General features: G+C 41.3%; 3 protein-coding genes across 7 annotated transcripts in view; 2 read left to right on the forward strand and 1 right to left on the reverse strand.

Moving 5' to 3' along the window:
* Nucleotides 1-1,592: 1,592 nt before the first annotated feature.
* On the forward strand, nt 1,593-15,377 carry nwd1 (NACHT and WD repeat domain containing 1). The gene is made up of 19 exons (XM_031875312.1): nt 1,593-1,737; nt 2,770-2,855; nt 2,958-3,074; nt 3,758-4,112; nt 4,192-5,503; nt 6,687-6,890; nt 7,018-7,171; nt 7,806-7,923; nt 8,462-8,626; nt 8,789-8,986; nt 9,461-9,583; nt 9,658-9,857; nt 10,649-10,918; nt 11,795-11,885; nt 12,156-12,304; nt 12,689-12,962; nt 13,122-13,675; nt 14,684-14,789; nt 15,022-15,377. Exons 1-19 carry the CDS (start codon nt 1,593-1,595, stop codon nt 15,336-15,338), a joined length of 4,938 nt encoding a protein of 1,645 aa, XP_031731172.1. The 3' UTR covers nt 15,339-15,377.
* Nucleotides 15,378-16,642: 1,265 nt separating this feature from the next.
* On the forward strand, nt 16,643-21,157 carry pdzk1ip1 (PDZK1 interacting protein 1). Its single transcript, XM_031875310.1, has 4 exons — nt 16,643-16,859; nt 17,607-17,733; nt 18,514-18,594; nt 19,156-21,157. Exons 1-4 carry the CDS (start codon nt 16,793-16,795, stop codon nt 19,226-19,228), a joined length of 348 nt encoding a protein of 115 aa, XP_031731170.1. The 5' UTR covers nt 16,643-16,792; the 3' UTR covers nt 19,229-21,157.
* LOC116398734 (inaD-like protein) overlaps nt 20,184-26,352 on the reverse strand; it is an 84,001-nt gene continuing 77,832 nt past the window's right edge. For all 5 annotated transcript variants that reach the window (XM_031875306.1, XM_031875305.1, XM_031875303.1 and 2 more), the window contains 3 exons: nt 25,757-25,860; nt 25,554-25,677; nt 20,184-24,428 (listed from right to left, as the gene is read on the reverse strand). In XM_031875306.1, coding sequence (XP_031731166.1) covers nt 24,282-24,428; nt 25,554-25,677; nt 25,757-25,860 — 375 coding nt within the window. In that variant the 3' untranslated portion in view covers nt 20,184-24,281. The remainder of the gene's footprint in view (nt 24,429-25,553; nt 25,678-25,756; nt 25,861-26,352) is intronic.

Genomic DNA, 26,352 nt, shown 5'->3' on the forward strand with positions numbered 1-26,352 from the left:
TGTTTGTGCATCGCATGATGTCAGAGGTTTGTAACTGCAAAAGCTTCAGGTGCAGCAGATGTCCTCCAGCTCTACAGTAGCTTTGTTATCCTCATTATCGTCATTATCCTCACCTCTGTCTGGGCGTAATTAGTGTTGAGCTACAGCTGTGGGCGGCAGCCCCTAGGGGGCCCAGACTCCCACGGGCCCCCGCAAACACTCAGGTGAGATCAAGGTGAACTGAACTGGTACAATGTGCGTAGTTTAAAGTCTAGCTGGTAAAGATACTTAAACCCACAAAAAAAACAGGGAGAGAGGATTTATTCATAGCAACTCTGCAAATATCTGAGAAATGCTCTTTATCTGTCAAATTCACCTGCATGGCCTCACAGCTAGTTAACAGGTGTAATTGATTTATTTTACAGCACGTCCCTGTGAATTCAGTAAGTTACAGAGAGAGGTCCAAGATATGTTTAGCCTAGCTTAGCATAAAGTTTTGAAGCAAGCCTAAACAAGGGGAGTCAAGCTAAGACCCATGAGCTTACACACTTACCTAGAAGCTAATGCTAAGTCAAGAAACTAGCAAATTGACAAGTAGCTGCAAACCCGCCATCAATAGTAGTTACAGCTAAATAAAAATCCAATGTGAACTCTAATACAGTTGATTAGAGGAGTTAGAATTGTCTGGTTTCACAAACCCGCTTTAAATATGTTTAACTTTTATTTTTTTAAATGTAGGCTATATATACTGTAACTAAGCTAGCAGTACAGGTAGCCCAGCAGTTAGCAGTGTGGTTCAGGTTATCTAACGCTTCAGTTTAGCAGTTAAATAAATAATTATACTCGGCCGTGGTGATGTTCATTTATAGCCTAGCCTTAGGAGTTTTACTTCTGGCAATTACATTTACACTTCAAAAATCATAAAAAGTGGTGACTGTTATCAAGATATTTTTGGAAAAAATCCCATCAGCTTTTTGTCGAGGGAACCGGTGCGATGCTAACTTGGCCTACAAAAAGACGTCATTCCTGCACCGCTCTATACCAACCTATCAAGTTATAACAAGAAAAGTTTAGTTTTAGCAAGTTTGTATACGTTGTGCGTAATAATGAGACTTATTTAACAGTAACACAAATGTATTGTCAGCAAATAGTTCCGTCATGGAGGCCCCCACAGCAGACTACTGTATGTGAGAACATTTTCAATGCAGGACTTTTACTTGTTATGGAGTATTTCTACAGTGTAGTAATTTTACCGAAGTGAATGATCTCTATACTTCCTCAACCTCTGGATAAAAAGCTAATAAAAAGCTAAGCTATAAATAATTATCAGCAGTGATAAAAATCATACATGATCAAAGGATGATGAAACAATGTTTCGGTCTCATGCAGTTATTTCCTGATTAGAAAACAGTGTGTAGCACTGACTACAGTATCTCTCACTGCAGGTACAACAGCCGGTCAGGTGGGAGAACTAGTTGTCGTGGAGAAAATTCTCTGAGGGAAACAAAACAGGCTGAAGAGCAGCTGAGCAGAGGAAGGACAGACCAGACGACTGAAGCAGTCTGAAGAAGAAGAAGAAGAAGAAGAAGAAGAAGAAGAAGAAGAAGAAGACGATGGCAGAGCATCCAGCAGCAGCAGGAGGAGAAAGAGGAGGAGATGTCAGCTTGCAGGACATCCTTAGAGGACGGATAGATGGAGCTCAGAGGACGAAGAGCGGCTCCAACATGATCCGAGTGTTCATCAGCTCCACCTTCACAGGTCAGGTCACTGTTTATACTCTCAACATCATACAATGGCCAAATCCAGGACTACTACTGTGTACAGGTACTGTCTGTATGCAACCAGTGTGTTGCACATTTTGGGGCCTTAACTAAAGATTCTGAACTTGTGAAATGATGTTAAGAAATAATAGATACTTTTTCACACCAGACATTTTGACTTGCCAAAGCAGGAAAAGCACAGGTGGAATTAATAACATTAATGGTGGCTTAAGGCTGCATTCCATTTAGGTGACACAGGACACATTGTTTATGTGATTATTTACACCTGTGCTTTTCCTGCTTTGACAAAGCCAAAATGTCTGCTGTGAAAAGGGTCTATTGTGGCGTCGTGCCTGTATAACTGTGAGAAAACTCTGCAGCTGAAGTTTGTGAATGAAACAATTTTTAAAGAGGACGAGAACTAACATTTGTTCACTTTGGTATCATACAACTTTCAGTTTTTAAAATTTTATTCTAAAACTACAAAAATTCTAAAACTATAAATTACGGAGAGTTTTTTTCTAAATAAACTTACGGAAGCACAATGCATTTCACTAAAGACAGAAAACTGATTTACCTTATCTCGTAATTATGAGCTACTATCTCGAAAAAATCTCAGACTTATCAGAAAAAGATTTTGTAATTACCAGATCCGGATCTCGTAATCATGACAAAAGATCTTATAAATATGAGAGCCTAGTTCGGTAAAGTTGGAAAGACATTCACAGATTTGGACTTCCAAGATCAATACCTTGTGCAACAAAATATTTGATAACTTCATTGTCATGCAGAGTAGTGTAACCAAATTCACTGCATACATCGATGGTCTCCTCCTGGTTACACTTATTTTGGAGGAAACAAATTATTTTGCATATTGTTGCGAATTTCTATTGTGAAAAATAGTGTGATCAAAATCACTACAACATTAACTTCGGCTCTGCTGAGGTAATTTCAGATCATTTTACAGATTTTGCTTTAAACTATTTTTTAAAAATTGTAATCACTGACTGTGTCTCTGCCATCTGGTCAGATATGAGCAGCGAGAGGAAAGCCCTACTGGAGAAAGCTTACCCAGAAGTCCTTGCTTTATGTCGCAGTCTGGGGCTGGTGTTTGAGGTCAGTAAGACAAAGAAATCCAGTAACTGATAATATGATGTGTAATGTGTGCGGTTTCAGTAAATGCCCGCTCATTGATCAGTGAGGTCCCTTCCTGTTCAGGTGGTGGATCTGTGTTGGGGGATTCGAAGCGACTCGTCTGGAGATCATGAGGCCTGCGAGATCTTCCTGCAAGAGATCAAGAGCTGTCAGAGGATTTCAGTCGGTCCAGCTTTCATTGTGAGTTTCTCATCTTCCTTAAATTATCATTCAGATTTTTCTCATCTTTATTGTTATAGTGAAAAAGGTTTTATGTGAAAAGCAACAAGCTGGATTTGTTTGTTTTAACGCTGTGGTTTGATCAAATTCTTTGAAACATATTTTGACCCATTTACAGTATTTATTCTTGCATCAGGTAGCTTTAGCTGCTACATAAGCAGGGCTCTCACACATCCAGGAAATATCACTTACCTCCGGTCTTGGATAAGACCTGGAAAAAAACAAAAAGCGTTCAAAAAGTGTGGATGTCTAATATTTTACTGATGTCAGAACCCATTTTTGTCATTTATTATTTGCATTTTTTCAGTAATAGTCATTTAATATATTTTACTCTCTATACAGTAGGTTTTCTTGATTAATTGGTCAGTAGGATGTCAGAAAATTGTAAAGAAAAAAATGTCTTCAAACGTCTTTTTTGTTCGACCAACACTCCAAAAATCTAAAATATTCAGTCAGGAGTGGCCATCACATTTCCTTCTCCAGGGAACACTTAAACAAAATCAACTTGAAGCCAATATACTGTCCAGTGTATTGGTTATATATTGGATCATTTTATGAGACGTTGTGTTAAAGCATTTAATCCAGGATTATGTTTCAGCTCATTCTTCCTCTTCTCTTTACTTCCCTGTGTCTGGGCTCCAAAGGCTCTGCTGGGGAACCGGTACGGCCACCGAACTCTTCCTCGCCTCATACCGGAGAAACAGTTTGAAGTCCTTTTGTCCAAACTCTCCAAAAACCCAGAAGGCCTCAAGCAGCTGAATAAGTGGTTCTTAAAAGACAACAATGCGGTCCCACCTACTTACGTGCTTCAGCCAATCACGACTCACTTCTCCCACTACAGTGACCTCCGACCTGAGAGCGGCCCACAGCGTGACAAAAACCTTGTCTCTTGGCGTGTCACAGAGACTCAAGTGTTGCAGCTCCTACGCTCCGCCGCCACGGATGCCGAGGCAGCCGGTGACATCACAGCCGAGCAGAAACAACACTTCTTCACATCAGGTCAGAGATGTCTGACACAGTTTGTCTTTGTCTGAAAGGTTTTTGTGAAATTTGATGGTCTCTGTCTTCTTTTCCACAGTCACAGTACAAGAGTTTGAGCAGGGTTTGTGGAAGGACAGCAGTGAATCGTCAGCTCTGCTCTTCGTGCGAGACATTCCCCACCAGAGGGTGAGGAATGGACCAAAACGTTTCGCCAAGTACATGGACCTGACTGCCGAAGGGCTTCTGGATGCAGAGGCCCAGGTACTCCTTGCCGGCCTCAAATCCCGCCTCAACGCTACACAGCAGAAAATCCTCAACTTGCACTGCGTGGAGCTCAGCAAAGGAAGCATCGACCCCAAACGCAAAGAGCACGCCCAGTACCTGGACAGCGTCTGCGAGCAGTTTGTCTCGCAGATGAAGGCCAGGATCGGAGCGGTGGTCGATTCACTGGTAGTTGGGAGGCGGAGGAGGATTTGGGGGAACATTGAGGAAGAAAGGGCGAAAATCTCAGATCGGGTGGTTGAAGAAGTTGTACGGCACGCCACCATGAGCACCAAGCTGTGCAGAGGTCTCTACGGCAGGGAGGGTCTTCTGGGTAAGCTCTGCTGCGCCATGTGGGAGTCGACCAACGTCCACCACAGCCCGCTGGTGGTGCATGGGGATGCTGGGATGGGGAAGACAGCTCTGCTGTGTAAACTGACGCAGGAGATGCGTAGCGTTCTGGAAGCCAGTGCGCCGGTGGTGATCAGGCTGCTGTCGGATCGCCATCCTCAGAGACCCGACATCGACCACGTCCTCCGCAGCGTCTGCCTACAGATATGTTTGGCTTGTGGTTTGGCTCCGCCCTCGCCGCTGACGGCCAACACTCACCTGGAGTTGCTCCGGTTCTTCAAGAACATCCTAACCGAGGTTTCCCAGCAGGGGAACACTCTGCTCATCATCCTGGATGCTCTGGATCAGCTCTCAGACCAACATCATGCTCACAAACTCCACTGGATGCCCGCCGGCCTCCCACCCAATGTCTACCTTGTGGTTTCCATGGATACCAACAGTGAGGCATTTGCTAATATGCGGTTGAAGTTGAAGAGTTTGGGGAGTTTCTTTGAAGTGGAGCGTTTGTCCCGTGACGAAGGAAAACAGATAATGGAGTCGTACCTGCTAGCATCGCAGCGAACTTTGAGCCCCGAGCAAAGCAACGCCGCGCTGCAAAGCTTCGAGCAGACCGGCTGTCCTCTGCACCTCACACTGATTCTGTCTGCAGCCAAACGCTGGACGTCCTTCACCCTGCTCACAGCGTCACACCTGGGCCCCAGCACACAGGAAATGATGTCACAGCTGTTCTTGATGCTGGAGGAGAAACATGGGAAGGAGCTGGTGGGCGGGGCCTTAGGGTACATCACTCTGGCAAGGTGAGGAGATTTGTTGTGTAACCAGGCGGCCACATCCGAGTCTGAAAAATCAATGCGGAAGTACATTAAACCTGCATTCTCTCCAATGACCAGCAGGGGGCGACACTTCCGGTTGTAAAAGAAGTCTGGTTGTATAGAAGTCTATGAGAAAATGACTCTTAATTCTCACTTACATTGTAAACATGAGTTTATGGTCTCAATCTCTAGTTTCAAGTATTCTTCAATACAGCATGATGTTCATTTAGTAAATTATGGTCCAGTGAAAAAAATAAACGTTAAAGCAGGGTATGCTTTAGGGCGGACTACAGGTCTCTACCACGGTGTTGTCCGATCTGGGAGTTGTCTTTGTTTTTGTCTTTCAACTTTAACCCTTTCACTGTATGTTTTCAGCTCATGCTAATTATTGTTACATTTTAGTCGCCTAAAATGTCTTATTCAGTGTTCGGTTGTACTTAGCTCCACTCTCTATTGTCACCTCTGGTTGCAAAAAACAAAGATGGTGATAGCCAAATTGACGAACTCGAGGCTTCAAAACAGCAGTCCATAAATAGGTGACGTCACGGTGACTTCTTCCACTTCTTACATACAGTCTATGCGTGTAACTCTGTGGTAACAGACTAAGATAGTAAGAGATGGTGTTTAAACTGTATGCTAGTGCTAATTAGCAACCTTGCCTAAAAGCTGCACCTGTATTTGTTTTGAGCTTGTTCAACAAGACATGTGTTTGTTTGTACATGAAGGAGACTTCAGCAGGAATGTGACTCATGATAGAACGGTGATGCTACTTCTTTATGAAATGAAGGTGGAGAACTGACATAATCCTATGTAAATGAATATATATTTGAATAAAACTAACCTGCAAATGTCAACATTGTTTAGCAACAAGGGGCTTTTAGAATGCATATTATTTCTTTATTAATACAATATCAGAAATTAATTTAAAATTACTTTGAGTTTGAGTGTTTCTCTACTGTAACTTGTGAAGAAAAGGATACAAAAATGATTCCTCCAGTTGAAATAGCATTCTGATAGTTGTGGTATGTTCATATCTGAATCGTGTAGCCACAACAGTGTTAGTACTAAAATGATAACAATAAGGATGATCATTTTTTCAATAGAAATCGTCCACAGAACATTGCAAGGCTTAAAACAATGAAAACAAACTGATCTTCTGACTTCTCAGGGAAGGTTTACTGGAGGCTGAACTGCGTGACATCATGTCCCTGGATGATGACATCATCAGTGAGGTGTACAGGTACTCCCTCCCTCCATCTCCCTCGTTGATCCGGCTGCCTCCCCTGCTCTGGGCTCGACTCAGACGGGACCTCGAGGATCAGCTGGAGGAGCGCTGGACAGGCGGGGTTGCCGCCATCGCCTTCAGCAACCGGTAAAGAAGAAGAAAAAACAAAAAGAATATAAATTTGTATATGTATATATTTATATACATGTATAAAGATAAATGATCATACAGGTCAAAAGTAAAATGTTTGACAAATGTGTATTTATGTGTGCAGGCATCTGTGCGAGGCAATTTCAGCTCGGTATCTGACATCACAGCGGCGGGGGCGGAACCTCAGGATCCTGGCGGAGTACTTCCTGGGTCGGTGGTCGGGGAAACTGAAGCCGGTTGCTCTGCCAGGCCTGTCGCTGCTCCTCTCTGACAGAAAGGTACAGACAGCGGCAACCTCCGGTTCTGAAGAGTGAAGCCAATGCGGAAGTGTCTTAAACCTGCATTCTCTCTCCTGACTAGCAGCGGACGACTCCTCTGGTGGCAAAAAGAAGTCTGATTGTATAGAAGTCTATGAGAAAATGACTCTACTTCTCATTTGATTTATTACCTCAGTAAACATTGTAAACACGAGTTTATGGTCTCAATCTCTAGTTTCAAGTCTTCTTCAATACAGCATGATGTTCATTTAGTAAATTATGGTCCATTTAGAGTCAAACAGACCATAAAGCAGGGGATGATTTAAGGCTACCTTTTGATTGACAGGTCCCACCAGAGCCGTTTACTGTGTCTCTACGTCACTCCTCTGCAGTCCAAATATGGTCACTTCCATTCACTAGTTTCAAAAAGTAAAGATGGTTAGAGCCAAAACGCCATAGTACAACGACTCACTGTTCACTTCTTATAAACAGCCGATGCACAGAACGCATTCTTCTACAAAGGTAAATCCACAAGTGATTCGCTTTACTTCATTATTCAGAGGAACTGACATACCTGTACTTGAGCTACATAAGTGATCACCTGTCTGTTGGTGGTGTACTTTGATTGGCTGCGTGGTGTCACTATACTATAAAGGTCCCGCCCATGCCACTGTGGTTTGCTCCAGGATTGGCCAATGTCAGGAAGCTTCAGGAGCTGCCCCATCACCTGCTGCATGCTGGTCTGTGGGACGAGCTGCGACAGGAAGTCATTGGTAAGATGTGGGACGAGATGTGGAAAAATCCCAGTAGATCAGCAGTTTCTGAAACACTCAAACCAGCCCATCTGTTACTGACAACCAGGTTCAAAGTCACTTAAATCCCCTTTCTTTCCTATTTTGATGCTTTGTTTGAACTTCAGGAGATTATCTTGACCATGTCTACATGCCCAAATGCATTGAGTTACTGCCACGTGATTGGCTGATTTGATGTTGGCGTTACAGTTGAACAGGTGTATCTAATACATCCCTTTTCAGTCACTGCTATAATAAAAAAAAATAAAAAAAATAGTTTTCTCCTTAATCACTTTTCATTTAAATCCTTAAATAACATAGATTTAAAATACCAGCATGATGAATTTTCTCTTTGGACAGTATAAACAATGTTGGCACAAAAGTACAGAAAGAAATATTTATGATAAGTTTAAAATTTTAAGTTCCACTATTGTTTATAAAGTCTGTTATTTAGTACAACTTGTACAAACCAGTTCAGTCGATTCATCAATTATTATTAATTAGTGCTACTGTTTTTCAGGCAGTGCTGAGTGGCTGTACTGTAAGAGCAGGGTGTGTGGGGTGTCCAGTGTGATCCAGGACCTGGACCAGTGCTCCCAGTACATGGACTGCACTGACACCAGACTGGTCCGAGACACTCTGGTCCTGATCAAACCCAGTCTGGACGTCCTGGACGGTCACATGGGTCAGTTATTCTGTGTCAATGTTTTATTACACAATCTGTCTTTCAGAATTTTAATTTTAGAAAAAAAGTTTTCTAAACCGAAATAAATAAAGTAAGAAGTCAATGAAATATTTGTGTCAAATGCTAACAAATGCAGTCATTTGTTTTTCTCTCTGGTTCCAGACACATTTCTCTTTTACACCGAGCTGTTGGCTCGACTCTGCTCCTTGGCCACGCCTTTCCCCTCTGTGATTGGTCAACTGTGCAGTCAATGTGAGGAGAGGTTACTGATGTGTCCCGAGCCGATATTCATTCCTAAGTGCAGTTTCCTGCAGCAGCCAGGGGGGGCGTTACAACACACACTGACCGGACTGCAGGGAGGTCAGAAACATTACGTTGTTACTCTGAATGAAGCATAAAGTTAGATAAAGTAGAGATGAATATCAAAATTACAATCCATATTTTAGTTCTAACGTCAATATTTAGCAGTGTTTTAGCAAAATGTAGGAGGTTAAAGTTTTAGTCAGTGTCTGTTAATTTCAATTTCAAAACAGTACTTTAGTTGTTGAGTGTAAAACCTCGGAAATTGGACCTTTAGAAGTCAGTCCCATTTTTTTCATAAAACAATGTTATCACATGCAAGTTTTTTCTATGATTATATTTTTTGCATTTTGCCACAGCAAGCAGTATGCACTGGTCATTAAGGTTGGCCTGGAATTTAATTTATAGAAAAATAATCAATGACTTTGGTCAGAAAAAACTTTAGGTCAACCTTTGAGGTCCTCAAGCAGTTAAGTCTTGAGTGAGGTGGGATAGGTGCAGCATCAGAGGTTTTACCTGTCGTCATGTCTTCAGGTGTGCTCTGTGTGGACGTCAGTGTGGAGGCGGGGCTTGTGGTTGCAGGTTCAGATGATGGCATGGTGGCAGTCTGGAGCCTCGCTGACCAGAGGCTCGTACACTCACTGCTGGGACACACAGGTCAGTCTGCGTTCATTTAAGAATATGAAGTATGAAATAGTGATTTATTATTGATGACAATAACCTGCGTGTAGGTGCGGTTCTGTTCGTCAAAGTGGTTGTCAGCGCCTCCCACTGCTTCTCATTGGCTGCTGACGGCTCTCTGAGGAGGTGGAGCCTGATGGACGGCCAACAGCTGCTCTGCATCCAGGAGGTGGTGCCTGTTGACTCCACCCCTTCCTCAGTACACCTCCACCTGTCTGAACAGCTGATCTGTGTTTACACCAGGACACAGGTACTACCTATTACTACTACCAGTACTACTAGTACTACTACTTTGACTGCTGTCGCCACTGCTGTTGATACTACTGATATTAAAGTTGCTGTGGGGAATTTTTAACTGGTTCTGAAACGGTCTCAAGATTATACTGATGGCTCTTCATGACCTACTTAAGTAAACAAGAACACCAGTGAGAAGAAGACTATTTCTATGTAGTCACTCTTAAAGCTTGTGTTGGTGCCACTGGGTCAGACCCCGTGAAAAATCTGACAAAATCATGCAGGATCACCAGAAACTCATTCAGCTCAGACTCCAGCTGAGGCCTCTGGCAGCAACATGTGTCTGTGGACAGACCAGATCCTGCAGTCCTAAGCCACAGCGGGAGGTGGGAGTGGCACCCGGCAGCAGTGCCTCCTCATTCGGCCTGGAGCAGAGATTTGCCTCGCTGCTTTTCAGATTCCTCTATAGCAGGGCTCGCTGTAGGGAAGGGAGGCATGGGAGAACCAGAACCAAGAATGCGTGGGGCAGACTGCCAGACCCTGCTGCAGTAAAATTAGAGGTTCTCTAAAGGGAATCTGTTGCACCGAAACACTACCGCTTTTGTCCACATGGACCGCCAAAATCAACACAAAATGTAATTTCCGTATTGTAGCTTTAATATTCACTGCTATTACTACCACAACTACAAGTTCTACTGCTTTTACCACTGCTCATACTGCTGATATTGATATTCACTATTACTGTTGCTACTGCACATCTTTACCTTTAAGATTTCTGACTCTCCTTCCGTCTGGTTGTTGTTGCAGGTGAAGGTGTGGAAGGAGCTGGATGGAGCTGAGCTCCTCCTCAGCAGCAGCAGTGATGACGACGGGTCGGTGGTTCTGGGAGTTTTGGGAGCATCGGTCGTTCGTCTTTGTGACTCCGGTTTGGTCAGAATATCTCATCCTGTTGATGAGACTCCAACTGTTGAGACTCGGCTGGAAAACTCACACAGACGTTTAACTCCCGTGAAATCTGTTATGTTACCGAAACGTGGGAAAGTGTTTGTGGTTTCTAAAGAAGGATTCCTCTATCAGGTCTGTGTTTCAATCATCCGTTTGGGGTTGTTGCTCTACAACTTGCAGTGTCTGTAGACTTTAGTGCATAGAGAAGTAATACATCTGAAATTAGGAAGCCTTCTTTTTATGTAAAAAAAAACACTATTCTAATAGTTTGGTCCTTAACAGCCATTAAAATATCACACAAAAAAATTAATAAATTAATTAGAAAACTTAACGGCATCTATTTTGTTGGTCTGACAGCTTGAAGTGATTTTTTCATGGCTCAAGCTTCACAAATGTGAAGATTTGCTGATTTACCTTTTAATAATGTTAATAATTGTAATGTATTAGTAATGATGTTGAAGTTTGAACTGTTGGTGTCACTTTGGGCTCCGGGTGACTGTGACAGCATTTCTCGCTATTTTGACTATTTTATACAAACAAATCAATCGATTAACAGCAAAAATAATCAGCAGATTAATCCATAATGAAAATAATGATTAGTTTATAGTTCAAAATGAGCTCCACCTCAACAACTACAACAGTAAAATCCTGCTTTTACATTGATGTACGAGTGATAATATTCTAATGATATAATATATTATAGTCTAACAGTCAAACAGACTGTTTCTCTTATACTTTCAGTACATTTTCCTGATCATATTTACATACTTTAACTCAATGTGGGATAGAGTCATGTTACAATGTGTTAGTACTTTTGCTTAATAAGTTAAGAATCGGAATACTTTCTCCACTACTGTTTGTATGTCATAGCCAATACAAACCCATAGGGGGATGCCAATCCAAACACAGTAACTTTATATTCAACATTAAAAACCCAACATAGTCAGTTTTACTTCAGCTACACATCATAATAACTGATGATGGTGATACTGTCCTTCCTGTCTGCAGATTTCCAGGACGGGGAGACAGACAACCGTCAAGTTTCCTCTGGTTCCTTCTTTGCTTTCTGTTACTGAAGATGAAAAAATACTGATAGCAGGTCTGACTCTCTTATTGATTTACGTAACTTGTGAAATAAGTCAGTGTTTCTTCAGCTATAACTAGCTGCAGCAAATACAAACAGTGCTTGGGTAGTTTGTTTCATCTGTATTAATGAGAAATTATACAGTATTTTAGAATATGATTTTAGAAAAACTTCCAGGCTTTCTTCATGTTATCCTCCATGTTCCTGGCCTCTTATGTGCATGTAATCATAGTGTGAAAGAAAGGTTAATGTGTTCCAGCTGATCTCTGCTTATGTCCTCTGCAGGAAGTGAGCGGACTCTGAGCCTCTTTAACATCGACAGAGACTCTGTGGTCGGATTCCTCGACCTCCAACACGACGACAGCGTTTTGTCCAGCTGTGTGTCTTCAGACTGCCGACTGCTCGTCTCCGGAGCTGCTGACCAACTCATACGAGTAACAGGCTAAGATACAGTAGATGTCGATGGTAGAGTAGATGGTACATGTGATGTGCTAGCTACTGCTTCACAATAAAATGCTGATCCAACAACTTCACAGTTAAAGCCATCTAGCTGCTTCACAATTGAAGTAAAGGCTGTATGTTGCTTCATAGTAAAAGCCCCACAGTTCAAAATCATCCAGCTATTTCACAGTTAAAACCCTTTACCTGCAAAAACCCTGCAGCTGCTTTACAGTGACCGAAATACTGACTTCATACAATTGCTTTATGAACCTTACTGCAAACTACAGTTTGAAAACGTAAGTGAGTCAACAGCTCCGGCTGTCACATAGGCAGTATTTATGTGTCCCTTATATTCTGTATGAACTTTTTATTCTCAGATCTGGTCGGTGACCACGGGAGCGTTGTTGGACACTCTGTGTGGTTCAGACTCTCCCGTCACTTCTGTTGTGCTGTATCACGGCTTCGTGGTATCGGCCTCGACGGCTGCTGCCAGCGTCCATCTGTGGAGTCTGAAGTACGACACCCGCCACAAGCCCACCGCCCGCATTCCTGCAGGCTGCGCCCATGTTGCCGTCACTACAGACGCAGACCTCGTTTTCTACGTCCGGCAGCAGAGCCAGACAGAGCTCATCAGCTGGAACAACAGCACAGGTCACTTCTGGTGCAAAGACAAAGAGATGCACTTGTTTGTTGTTTTGCCAATACACATTGACCTCCATTAGCTTGGCCAGTATGGTAATCATGTTCAAGTTTATAAAAGCACCTTCAGCAGGTGGAGACTCCTAAACCTCCTCTTGGATCTCCCTGCAGGTTCTCTATCAGAGCGTTTGGCGGTCTCTGCTGAGGTTTGCTGTCTGGAGTTAGCTCAACACAAACGGCTGCTGCTCTGCGGCCTGACCACCGGCACCGTCCTCATCTACCCGTTAGCCCTGCCCCAGGAGACGCTCTGTATCCCCCCTCCAGAGAGCCTCTCCAGGGTGCTCTGCCTGGCCGTCAGCTCCCAAGAGAAACACATGGTGGTGGCCTACGAGGACTCCGTTTGTTTGTTCGAGATCACCGCCAGAGACAGCTTCCCCACGGTGGAGGGACCCCTGGAGGGGTTCCCTCTGTCCCTCCTCCACGCCCCTCTGTCCTCCATGGCCCTGCTGTCCGACCGCAGGCTGCTGTACGGGACGAGCTGCGGGGAGGTGAAGTTCCACGACTTCCGTGACAGCAGCAGCTCCGATCTGGAGCCTCACTGCAGCAGAGTCACCTGCGTAACGGTCAGTAACTGGGAGACCCACGCCCTGGTGGGCTCTGAGGACGCCATCCAGAGGCTATGGAGGCTGAGCCCACTGGTCCTGGACCACACCATGGAGTACAAGGTCACAGCTACTGTACATCTGCACTATTCCCCACTAACACTTTACATATGTGCATGACATTTCCAGTGGTGGAAGAAGGGCTCAGTACTTTTACTTATACAACAGGGTAGAAATACTCAGGTACATGTAAATGCCCTGCTTTCAAACTTAATTAAAAGCACGTTAGGATAAAAAAAGTGATGGCATCAAATATACTTAAAGTACCGAAAGTGAAAGTGCTCACTTTGCAGAATGGCCCTGAAAAATTGGTGTATATACAAATATATGTATATATATACTGTATATATATAACACTCCTGACCAAAAACAAAAATGGTCATGACACAAAAAATAATGAATCAATGATTAATGTTTTGTATTTATTAACTAATTACTGTCAAATAAATGTAGTGACATAGTAGCATAAAATGGAAATACTAAATAAATAAAAGTAACAAAAAGTATCAAAATTGTATTTAAGTACAGCACTTGAATATTTAATTACATTCCACCACTGGTTATTTTAAATGTATACCATCAGATCCAAAAATAACTTTTTACTCTCCAGCCAACAAAGGAGACATAAACCAAAAATATGCAAACTTGTATTTTACTGATGAAATGATTCTAACATAATACTTCAATTCCCCCTATTTATCATTTATACACAGTAATGTTCATATTACTGTGTATGAATGATAAATAGGGGATATGTATAATTATGTAGTTATAAGGCCATTTTAAGTGTTTATTCACTCACTGTTTATCAGTATTTGTAAATAACTATAACTACTTTTATGATTTGTAACTTCTCCAATGAATACACGTTATATATTAACTGTTACATTACGTTGTCATTCATTATCTGTTTCCATATCAGTGTGTTAAAGATACTTCACAGAGGAAGTTATAGTTGTTTACAAATTTTGTACAACAACAGTTATAATTTATAAATACTTACCTTAAAATGAAGTGTTCATAATGTTATCATGATACACAAAATCACATTGTCCCAATGTTGCTGTTCAGGGGTTTTTCTTCGAAGGCGTCCTCTGTGCTGCTTTCTCTGACAGCGACCAGTTCGTCTTCACTGGATCTCAGGACAGAACTGTCAAAGTGTGGGACGTCGCTACAGGTACTATGTACAATATAAATATATATCCTAAAGTATATATATATGAACATAACCCTATACAATAATACAACAACACTGTCAATGGAATTAAGGTGATAGTACAGAATGGAGGTAATATTGCAGCATGACTGATTCATTGTTCATCAGTGTGACTATCAGGCGAGTACTGAGAATGAAGAGGCCCTGTTGGCCGTCACTCATCTGTTTGTATTTCCTTGTTTCTTCCTGTCAGGAAACCTGCTGTACGTTCAGTACGTCTACTCCCCCGTCGTCAGGATGGTGACCTTCAGGAACGGCTTCGTGGCGTTGTCTCAGCAGGGCTCCGTCATCAGAGAGGTGTTTCGCTGCCCGGACCATGTCAGTCCGGACTACAACCCTCTTAGGAACGTCAAGGCCCAGTACCGGGTCACCTCCAGGGAGAAGACGAACCGAGTGGGCCAGCAGAGCCCCGGGTCCGACCTCCAGGACTACAACCCGGCCCAGTTCAACCTGAACCTCATGAGCATGCTCCGAGCAAAACCATCCTCCTCCACCTGTCTCCTACTTTAGGGACACCGGGGCCCAAACTCCAGGGGCCGTTAGGCTCTAGGGAGAAAATCTATTTTTATTGTCAAGAAATTAATTAATTCAGTTGTGACCAAAATGAATGTACATGTTAACTACACCAATTACACATTAATGTATAAATATACCATAAACATCTTGTTTATAACATGAAACATTTATTAAAACTTCTTTTTAGGTTTCTGGATTCCTCATATACAAAATATGACTAAATATTTAAAAAACAGATTTAAACTATTTAGGCATATTTTGTTAAAAATATGAGTATAGATGGACAGAGGAGAGGTGGACCCAAAACTAACTAGACCTGCTGTCCTCTATGAAGACAACAGGGGTGAGTACTGATTATGAACGACAGCTGTTCAGTTTTACGCTAAGGTTCTTTTGCAAAGTGCTATCCGCTAACCCCGCAGAGTAACACTACACACACTACACACTCAAATTCTGCTCCAACCAATCATTTATAAAAAACTAAAAGTAAAAAAAGAAACAACTATGAACAATGAGGTGTATTAATCTGCTGTAATGGATGTTGATGTTGGCATGTCCAGCTAGCTTGTCTAGTTATAAGCTAGCTAACTAGTTTATAAGCTAGCTAACTAGCTAATAACCTACAGTCAAAACCAAGCTTTCATTCCAAGTCCAAGAGTTAGCATATCATTATCGAAATGAAAGAAAGTCCCCCAGCTCCTTTTGGGAGAGAAAAAACCCCAATAATAAAGTAATTTAGCATTTTTTGATGGATAATTCAACTAAAAAGGTACTCGGACTGATCAGTAGTCATACTAATGCAGTAACGGACAGAGCTCTTTGTAGTAAAGATTGGAAAGGTGATTATTCGGTTCACACATTGTTTTTGGTATTCTAACATTATTATAGAAAGCTTAATGACCAATTTAATTATACTTTTTAATTTGCTACATTATTTAAATGTACATACATAAAGACAACATCTGTATTTCTTGTAGACACTAAAGTGCTTTTGTGAAGCCCTTTTTACACACTTTTCAGCAAAACTGACAATTTCCGGCAAAAAATGACAAGCTGTTTTTGTTTACTTGTCTAGAGAGTTCATAATATAATATTATATATCCTCTGCAGGATCAAGGGGCATTTTAACTCTATATTAAACAACACATGAACTAAAGGCTGTAGATTTTGAAGGCAGCAGTGTAACAGACTGGTGGTCCACCTGAGAGGAAACACAAACATGATTGGGTCATAAACACAGAGCAGATAAAAGCTTTTCCCGGGAGTCAGAGTCTGTATTGTGAGTTTGAGTTAAACATTAACGGGACACCTGCAGCACCGACTTACACACTCTGCTGTTAGTTTCACACTTGGAAGGTGTAACTCGACGTCTGAAGCGGCGGGTTTAATCCTTTCTGTGATTCTTTACGTTTTTGTTTCTTTTCTTCCATCAGAGCGGAGAAGCAGCGATGGGGAAACTCTGCGCAGTGATTTCCTGTTTGCTGCTGAGTGTGGGAGCGGTGACGTCCCAGGGAGGTACGAGCTGTTCCTACTGTACTCACAATTACTATGGAGACACGGCTATACCAGTTATGTTAGTCATAGTAGTGCTCAAACAGTTAATTAATACTATGAAATGTGTTAGTGTTTGAGATGCGAACTGTTTCTATTACCCATGTCTCTATAAAATGTCAGAAATCATAATTATAATTTCTCCATCTCATCAGGAGCTAAAACCAGAAATTGTTTAGATTTATTTGTAGAAAAATCAATAAAACAATGAATTGATGATGAAAATAGAAGCTGTTTGCTGTCGATCAAGTAAACCATCAACCAAATGATTGTTTCAGCTCAAATAGTACAGATTAGTCATTTAAAACACTCTTCGGTTCCAGTTTTGTGACTTTGCTCTGCTTCATATCAGTCGAAAGTGAATCTCTCACAATAAACATGTTTTAACTTCTTTTGGATTCATTGAAAAAGTAATCATTGATAAGGATAATAAGTATACAAGGAAGCAAATTTGAATTCCTGTTAATATGATTGGGGTCATATAAAGGAGACACACCTTGTGAAACGTGTTTCAGCTCTTACTGAGTCCTACATTTACTTTAAATGAGTATTTCTATTTCATGCTACTTCTACTTCACTACATGTCAGAGGAAAACTTTTTACTTCCCTTTTAGTATTGGGGTCACAGAAACGCGTCCCTTAAAGCAGCCGTTTAATTAAAACAAGAGTTTGGAGTTTGAATGACCTCTGACCTCTGTGTATGTGTTGCAGCTCAGACTCAGATGAGTGAGCGTCTGGTGCCTCAGTGGCTCACCGGGCTCATCGCCGTTACCGGCTTCCTCTTCCTCGCCTTTGTCGGCGTCCTAGTGAAGAAGGCCTGGTGTGAGGAGCCAAGCAGGTCAGGCAACTTTATATATATATATATATATATATGTATATATACATATATTTATTTTCATTTCATTTTAACTCATTTTGACAGAGTAGTGACTAGAGTGATTACACACAAACTGCAGGCTTCCTTTTGTTGAAATATACTTGACTTGTTTTAATATAAATTATATAATCCTCAATTGATGAACAATAAACCACTATTTAAAAAAATTGTTCACTTGGTTTTGCTGCTTTGTTAGTAACAGTTTGTAAGCCTGATTTTAAAAACTTCTCTAAAACTAAAAATGAGTAATTAGTACAATACTTACAATAATTTACATATATTCCTTTAGAAAGTCAATTAACCAATCATTTATTTAAAAATATTTTTTTATTGGGCATTTTATGCTTTTATTTGACAGTGACAGTGTAGAGAGATGTGTGGAAAGAGGGTAGAGGAATGATGGTGGTACCGGCGGTCCTTGTGTGTGGAGTTTGCACGTTCTCCCCGTGGCAGCGTGGGTTCCCTCCGGGATCTCCGGCTTCCTCCCACAGTCCAAAGACATTCAGTTTAGGATATTTGGAGACTCAAAATTGCCCGTAGGTGTGAACGTTTGTCTGTAGGCACATATAGATAAACGCGATAACCTGGCGACCTGTCCAGGGTGTACCCTGCCTTCGGGGAATGGAATGGTTTTTGGTGTCAAGTGTAAATGTTTCAGTTTTTGTTACTTTCTGATACTTTATAGACAAAACTAAATATATGTTAAATAATAAAGTCTAAATAAAGTGTATCTGTCTGCAGGAAGAAGACGTCTGTGGAGTTGGTGGGAGATAATGAATTTGTCAACGAAAACACCTGCGAGACCAGTCTGGACATGGTCAGGTAGGAAAACCACACTAAATACAACTAAATACTTTATATTAATTGTTCCCCCTCCCTCTCCTTGTCTCTCTAGCTCTCTCTCAAGCTAAATAAACATGTTAAAAAGCCTCTTGGATCAGCTGGAAAATGCATCGTCACAAAGCTGAAAACAGCTGTTTCTCTCTCTAGAGATACGAGGTTCTCACAGGACAGCGACGCCACAAACATATGATGAATTGATAGAATATGATGCATTGCTGTAGATTAAACCGGCCAACAGGATATAAAGGAGTTGCAATTCAACCCACTCGTTAATGCAGCAGTAATATGAATCCAGAAACATCAGATATAATAAACAGTGAACACTGAGAGGGAACATTTTTACTGCACAATCAATACTTTTCTCATGTTAGGTATATTATTTTGTTGATAATACTTGTTGCTTAAGTGCGGTTTTGAATGCAGGACTTTTGCTTGTTGTGGAGTATTTTCAGCGTGGTATTTAGTACTTTAAGTAAAGGATCTCAGTACTTCTTCCAACACTGATAAATAAGTTTTAACAACACAATGTTTGTCCATCAGGAGCAAAGAAGACATGAACACTTACGACAACCTGGTGATCAACGGCACTGAAGAAAAAGTTTCCGCCATGTGACCGTCCCGCAATGATCCTATTGGCTGTCTGAACATTGTCCTCACTAACTCTGGACGGAGACACATGAAACACACTTCTTTGTATAGAAATGGTGTCTTTGTTTTGTCGTACCTTTTGTCCCCGGCGGGTGGAGCTGAGAGTCAGATATTTTTTTGTTTTGTTTTCTTGTTTATTCAAATTCTATCATTTAGTAGAAAGTGTGAGATTATATGAATAATGAATCATATTTATTGGATCGGAGGCTTAAACTAGATCTATATATTAGGTTCTGTGTTTGCATGTTTTTCAGTCACCTCTTGAGATTCACAGCAGTAAACCAGGAAAAGCAGCATCTGTCCTGTGATCCTGATTAATAGGTTATCTTTCCAAACCAGCTGCTGTGTGGGCTCTCATTACTGATCAATGAAAGTATGTCCTGTGATTAATAATTAAACACCGAGTAAAGTCTCATTTTACAAAAAACAGTTAGTTCAAGTGTTTGTAGTTCACAGTCTGTGGTTAGTTCACATGTCTGTAATCACAGCAGGACAGTGGAGTGTCTGTGGTTAGTTCACATGTCTGTAATCACAGCGGGACAGTGGAGTGTCTGTGGTTAGTTCACATGTCTGTAATCACAGTGGGACAGTKGAGTGTCTGTCGTTAGTTCAAGTGTCTGTAATCACAGCGGGACAGTGGGGTGTCTCTGGTTAGTTCAAGTGTCTGTAATCACAGCGGGACAGTGGGGTGTCTCTGGTTAGTTCAAGTGTCTGTAATCACAGCGGGACAGTGGAGTGTCTGTGGTTAGTTCACATGTCTGTAATCACAGCGGGACAATCCTCGCCTTCGTTCCTGGAGAGTTTAACCACCAGAAACCTGTAGGTGACACCACAGACTGTGTTCTCTCACACCTGTACTGGACCACACACACCTGAAGAAAGCACAGACTATAATTAATTTACAAGAGACTCTAGCAACGTTTATTGTGCTCTCTTTACATTTTAATAAAACAGAACAAATCAAACAGAGTGGACATCAGAACAGACAGAAAGATCATTCACAACATTTTCCACACCAGCTGTCAGAGTCACATCAGAGCCAACAGAGAGCCTCTTTGGATCAATATCGATAAAATGGGAACTCAGATCAGTTTGGAGACGTCAGGTGATGGACTGATGGGTCTGGAGAGGCTGAGCTGCAGGTTTTTTTGAGCAGCTTAATACTCTTCTGTAGTTTTAATACTTACAAGTGTCTGATTTACAACTGCTATTTCTGCTCTTTCCTCAAAAATGTAATCTCTGAACTAAAAGTACCATCAGAGCCTGACTAGTATATTATTATATATGATCTTCTCCCAGATCTCTCGGTATCAGTTTTCATAAAAGGAACGAGAGAATAGCAGATTTGATTGATGGATGTTTGCTGCGTTTGATGTCTTTAAAGGGAAGTTAGCATCGCGGCTCGCTGCACTGAACAACATGACGAAAGGTGTGTTTGTTATCACACCGTCCTGCATCGCTTTCCCCAAGAACTCAAACATGGTCGTCACTGAGTAACTTAAGACGCCTCGCTGAGACAGAATGAACATTACAGGAGGCGGGAAATGCAAGCGTCACTGTAATTTAACTGATCTATGTAGGGCATGGTGACCATGGTAACCATGGTGAAACGACAGGACATGGCCTGTAACAGACATGGACGCTCAGCAGGACAAAGACAACAGAGAAAGACGAAAGCCTCCAGAGGGGGCGGGTGCAGAAGGGGAGGCAAATATACTGTAAGAGATCGCACTCCTTCTCAGAGTCATAACATGAAACACAAATTATATCATTCAAATTATATCATTCAGTGCGATTTACACTTCCACAGGATATCATTATCTCCAATGTCCATTCAGAACAAATCTCCATGACTCCACTTAGAAATTCACAGAAATAAAGACGCTGCAGAACTTGCCTGAGAATCATCATGTTTTTAAGTTTTCTACAGTATGAAAGCAATCCAGTGATCTGTCTGTACATCCATGTGCACTGCAACAGGAGCTGCTAATAGCTAATTCAGCTTTCTATGGCGCCAACTGGACTAAATGTCAACAGATTTAGGCAACAAAAAAATAGTTACATTGTCTATAGATAAAAACAATGGAACTTCTTCAGCCTGGGGCACATGAAATAATCCCTCCCACTTTTCAACCCTATGTCCTGTGTTGTAATCATTTTAGCAGTTGTATTTCACAGGAATTCTCCTTCAAAGAGCGGCTCACACTATTAATTATTCATCTATTGTGCTCTGACTAAGAGATCCCTCTAGTTTCTCTATAAATAGTACGAAATAACATATTTCTTTCCAGGAAACTTGTGAGGAAATGATGAAGAAATGATGCAAAATAAAGTGCAACCTCAGCTGGTTTTTGGCAGCGACTCTGAACGAGTCCTGTGTGAAGGCGAAACCAAAGCTGCAGGGTTTCCGTCGACGTTTCTGACTGTTTGGACAAAGATTCAGACACTGGCATAAACATATCGTTGCTCATAATAATAAAAACAAAAACAAATAATACATTGTTAATTTCCAGTGAGATCAGAAAAATAAATTACATTTCATCGACTCTGACATCTTCAAATAAAAGTACCAAAAATTAAGACAGTGATTATGACAAAAACATAAAGTAACATAAAGTATTTACACTTGATTGATATGTTTAAAGTACAGGATCCTGCAGGACGCCTACAGCGGCTGCTAAATACCTCCGTTACACATCTAAATATCTGAAAGGATTAACAAACTGTGGTATCATACTAGACTTTAGCATAACTCTGCAAACACACAACTAACTTCACGTTGTAGAATTGAAGATTGAAAGCAACAGTCTGACATGTTGGTAAATCCTCTTGTTCTCCCTATAACTAAGGCTGTTCCATTGAGGTTAGCTATCGACATTTTTAGGTTACAAAAGCTATAAATTCATACAACTCATGAGTTTAAATTTAGAGATGGGAGAAACTTTGTCAGTTTTTGTGTGTTAGCTAATGTTAGCAGTTGTTAGCGAATGCCAGTTTGTCATTTCAACCAGGAAGAGACGGCTACAGCGCTCGCTAAAAGTGAGGTTTTTGGCTAAAAATAAGGTTTCAGCAGCTGTACACGAGTTCAAACTTAGCTTTGTGCTAACGCTCATGTTTACTGAGTGGAGTTTATTACTAAATTAAAACAGGTTGCAGCTCACAAACTAGTTGGTACTAAATATTTACAGCCACAAACTGCCAGGTGTAACGGTTGTTTAGCTAGTTGACAATGCTAATGCTAACATGCTAACATCTTAATTGTTTTTACGGGAGCATATGTTCCCGAGGTCCTTGGTCAAATGTTTCCCTGGGTCAGCGACGTTCAAACCACCCACCGGTAGCTTAAGCCATTTTTCAACCCTTTAATCCATGCAGAAAACCCATTAAAACCCTTTAATTGACACTAATCTGCGGTCAACCCTATAACATTTTCCATGTCACAAAGTCACTCTTAATTTAACCATTTAATGCTATTTCAACAACAATTCAAAAAAACAAATTCAACGTGTAAATGGGATTGTTTTGGAGTGGTTTGAGGGTGGATATTTCCCCCCCCCCCCCGTATACAGTATTTGTGCTAAGCTAGGCTAACCACGGCCTGGACCTACAGAGATGGAACTGATATCTGAAATTTATGAACAATAGTTTTACTAAATGTCAGTCTGTTGCTTTTATTCACGCCTGCTTCTAGAAAGCTTTTTATAATTTAAATCTCCACAGAGACACATTTTTATAATTTTCTCTCCATGATTAAAATCATGTGGAAGACACTGTATCTGTTGCCGGGGGCGACAGGGGGTCTCCAAGCCCTGAGAGTCATCTCCATGGAGACACATTTATATTATCTTTTCCTTTAAGGGTCAATATGGATTCATTACTGGAACAAAAATGTGTGCGTACAAGGAATGTGGAAGGTTTGTGTTGATGATAGCTAACGTTAACTAAATGGGAAACTAACAGACTTCTCTGATTTAACGGTTTGTGTACATCGTGTAAATAGAGGAAAACTAGTGTCTCTATTATGAAGGAACCGTTTAACATGGTCTGTTACAGATTAAGAGTTTTGATTAAGGTTCATTGTTTTCTGAATTGAAATTAAATTTTCCATTTGTTTGACAAAATCCAACGGTTACTGCCATATTTGAAAAAAATAAGTTCCTTCTTGATGACTAGCTTCTTATCTATAACAGCTGTTTCTGCAATAGTTTGTTTGTTCTGATGGAGAATAAAACAACCAGACGTTGATCACGATCAGTCGTGTTACAGTTTACACACTCTCCTCCCCGCTGGTTTCCACATTTATAATGAAGTGCTACTCGGTGTCTAGCAGCTAACCAGTCTTTTACCACCGAGGAGATGCTAAGCTAACGTGTGCAGCGGGGTCAGAGAACACGTCATTTCACCAACACGTCCCTTTTGTTCCTCTGAATTACAAACAAGAACACAAACCCACCTGTTGTCTGTGTGTCTGAATGCATTAACTAGTGCAATAAAGTCACTCCGTCATGACTCCATATTGATAGTTATTTGTTTTTAGACAATATTCTCATTTAATAGTCTAGTTACAGAGTTTCTCAACCTTTTCTGGCTTGTGACCGTGTTTAAGTGTCCGACTTCTCTTAAAGCCAAGATCCTCATGCTCAGACTTCAACAAATATCAATACATTAGATGTTTCTCATGACCACATGTACGTATCACGTGACCCCACCTGTGGCCCCACACCGAGGTTGAGAAACTATATTTCAGGTATTCAAGTGGTCATGCACTGGTATCAGACATCAGCGTGTACTGGTTTCACCCCACAGGAAGTGTGTGTGTGTGTGTGTGTGTGTGTGTGTGTGTTGGCACTGTCTGAAGTAGTTTCTTTTTTCTTTTTTGCACGTTGGAAAGTTCAGAGTTCACGATCCACTATGATTTATTGTCCAAGAGTCAGAGTGTGTGAAGGAAGTCGAAATAGCATCTGTTTTCATATGCATGTGTGTATGCATGCAAGCGTGTGCGTGTGTATGTGTGTGTGTTATGACAGGACGTCCAGTGCGACAGTGCCTCTCTGTTTCTTCAGGACGGCGACCGCCTGCTCGTGTGTCGCTCCCTGCAGACTCTCTCCGTTCACCAACAGGATCTGGTCACCCCGCTTCAGACGGCCATCCACCGCCGCTGCGCCCTGAAACACACAGCAGCACCAAGCTGAATCCCTTCTCAAAACTCTTCAGGTTGGCTATCAACATTCAGAAGTATGAACAGTCATTGATTAATAAAACTCAGAGATTAAATTAAGACAAGGGAGAAAGTCAGTTTTGAGAGCGATTTTAAGTTTCCCATTTAACCCAGCGAAAAAAGACGGCTAAAATGCTAGCTAACAATTAGAGTGCAGCACCTGTTCATAAGTTATTAATTAAATTAGCCTCCCTCATTTTAATGGAAGTGTTTAGTAAGTGGAGTTCATCACTATATTATAGTGATATTATAATATAACAGGTTACACCTCACAAACACAGAACTACCTTCACGTTGTAAAATGTAAGATTCACAGCAATGCTTACTCCTGTTCTCCATCTAAACTAAGGCTGGAGATAGTTAGCATTTTATCAAAAGCGCTCATCCAACTTACTGATTAATACAACTCAGGGATTCAACCGAGACCTGTAATCACCTTTTGTAGGATGAGAGAAGAGACAAACTGCAGATTTAAAGTCAGTCATTTCTATCAGCAAGAGGCGCTTTAAGAGCCAAAGCTAGCTCAAAATAAGGAACCAGGAGTTGATGCAGCATCTGTTCCTAAGTTGAAATGTAGTCCTTGTTTACTAACTTTAGTTTTATCACTAAATTAAAATTGGTTGCAGCTCACAAACTAGTTCTTACATAGAGATACGTCATTGTTGTATTAACAGCCACTAACTGCAAGGTGTAACCTTTGTCTAGCTAACTGACAAAGCTAACATTAGCATGCTAATATCTGGCCCGTTTAGAAGTACGGTCCGACCTGAAACTTGATAAATGTTTTTGTTTAATATTCACGTCAATCTGGAAGATTTTTAACATTTCACAAACTCACAAAATTAAAATGATGCAACATTATGCTAATAACATTTGACTAAATTCAACAGTCAGTTAGCTTAGCATTATCAGGTATTCCCCTCTCAATATAAACTGTATATGAACACTACTAACTCTGAAACACAGATATGAGTCTAAATGGACTTTCTTTGAGAGGGAGATATTCAGACCTGTTTAGCCTAGCTTAGCATAAAGACTGCAAGCAAATGGAAACAGCTGGCCTGGTTCTGACCTTGCTAAAGACGGTCTTGACGTAGATGGGCAGGTCTCCATGTGGACTGCCGAATCCTCCGACGATGCTGAAGCCGAGTCCCTCAGAGCCTTTCTCCAGACTGATGCTGCGGGGCCGCGGACCCCTGAAAAAGAGGAGAAAGAAGCGGGTCAGATTCAGTTAAGCACCACTTGTCGTAAGTGTGTGTTTGTGTGTGTACTCACTCTGGCTCTGCTGTGTGTGTGTCAGTGTTAGCCGACAGACTGGAGCTGCTGGACAAACTCTCTACCTGAGTGGCGATGGCGCTGATGTTGGTGTCTGCTACCACCTGAGAGAGAGAGAGAGAGAGAGAGAGAGAGAGACACAGACAGACAGACAGACAGACAGACACACAGACACACACACACACACACGAAAAGAGAGTGTGTCAGTTGCTTTGACTTAATTGAATTGATTTAATCTAAAGGGGCACTCAACTGAATATTATGCTGCACACAGCATGTAGCTGCACTCACGGCTTGAATATCCACATAAAATGATTCAGGAGCATCTGTTCTCCAGCAGACGCATTGATAATATAATATAACAATGCATACTGAAAAGTATGTTTGAACTAAAACTCAGGATATCTCCACCTCTGCTGCTCAGATTTGGACCGTTCTGTTTTTAATCCGTCTCTCATAAATCTAACTACTTTGTGAAAATAACAGTAAATTACTGGACTAAAAAGACACATATACAATTCACCACCATAGAAAAAACAGAAACAATACAATGTCTAAGAATTCAGAGTACTAAACATTCATACGAATAACTCAAA

Source organism: Anarrhichthys ocellatus, unplaced genomic scaffold (genome assembly GCF_004355925.1).
Source record: "Anarrhichthys ocellatus isolate YVR2014 unplaced genomic scaffold, GSC_Weel_1.0 scaffold88, whole genome shotgun sequence".
NCBI lineage: Eukaryota > Metazoa > Chordata > Actinopteri > Perciformes > Anarhichadidae > Anarrhichthys > Anarrhichthys ocellatus.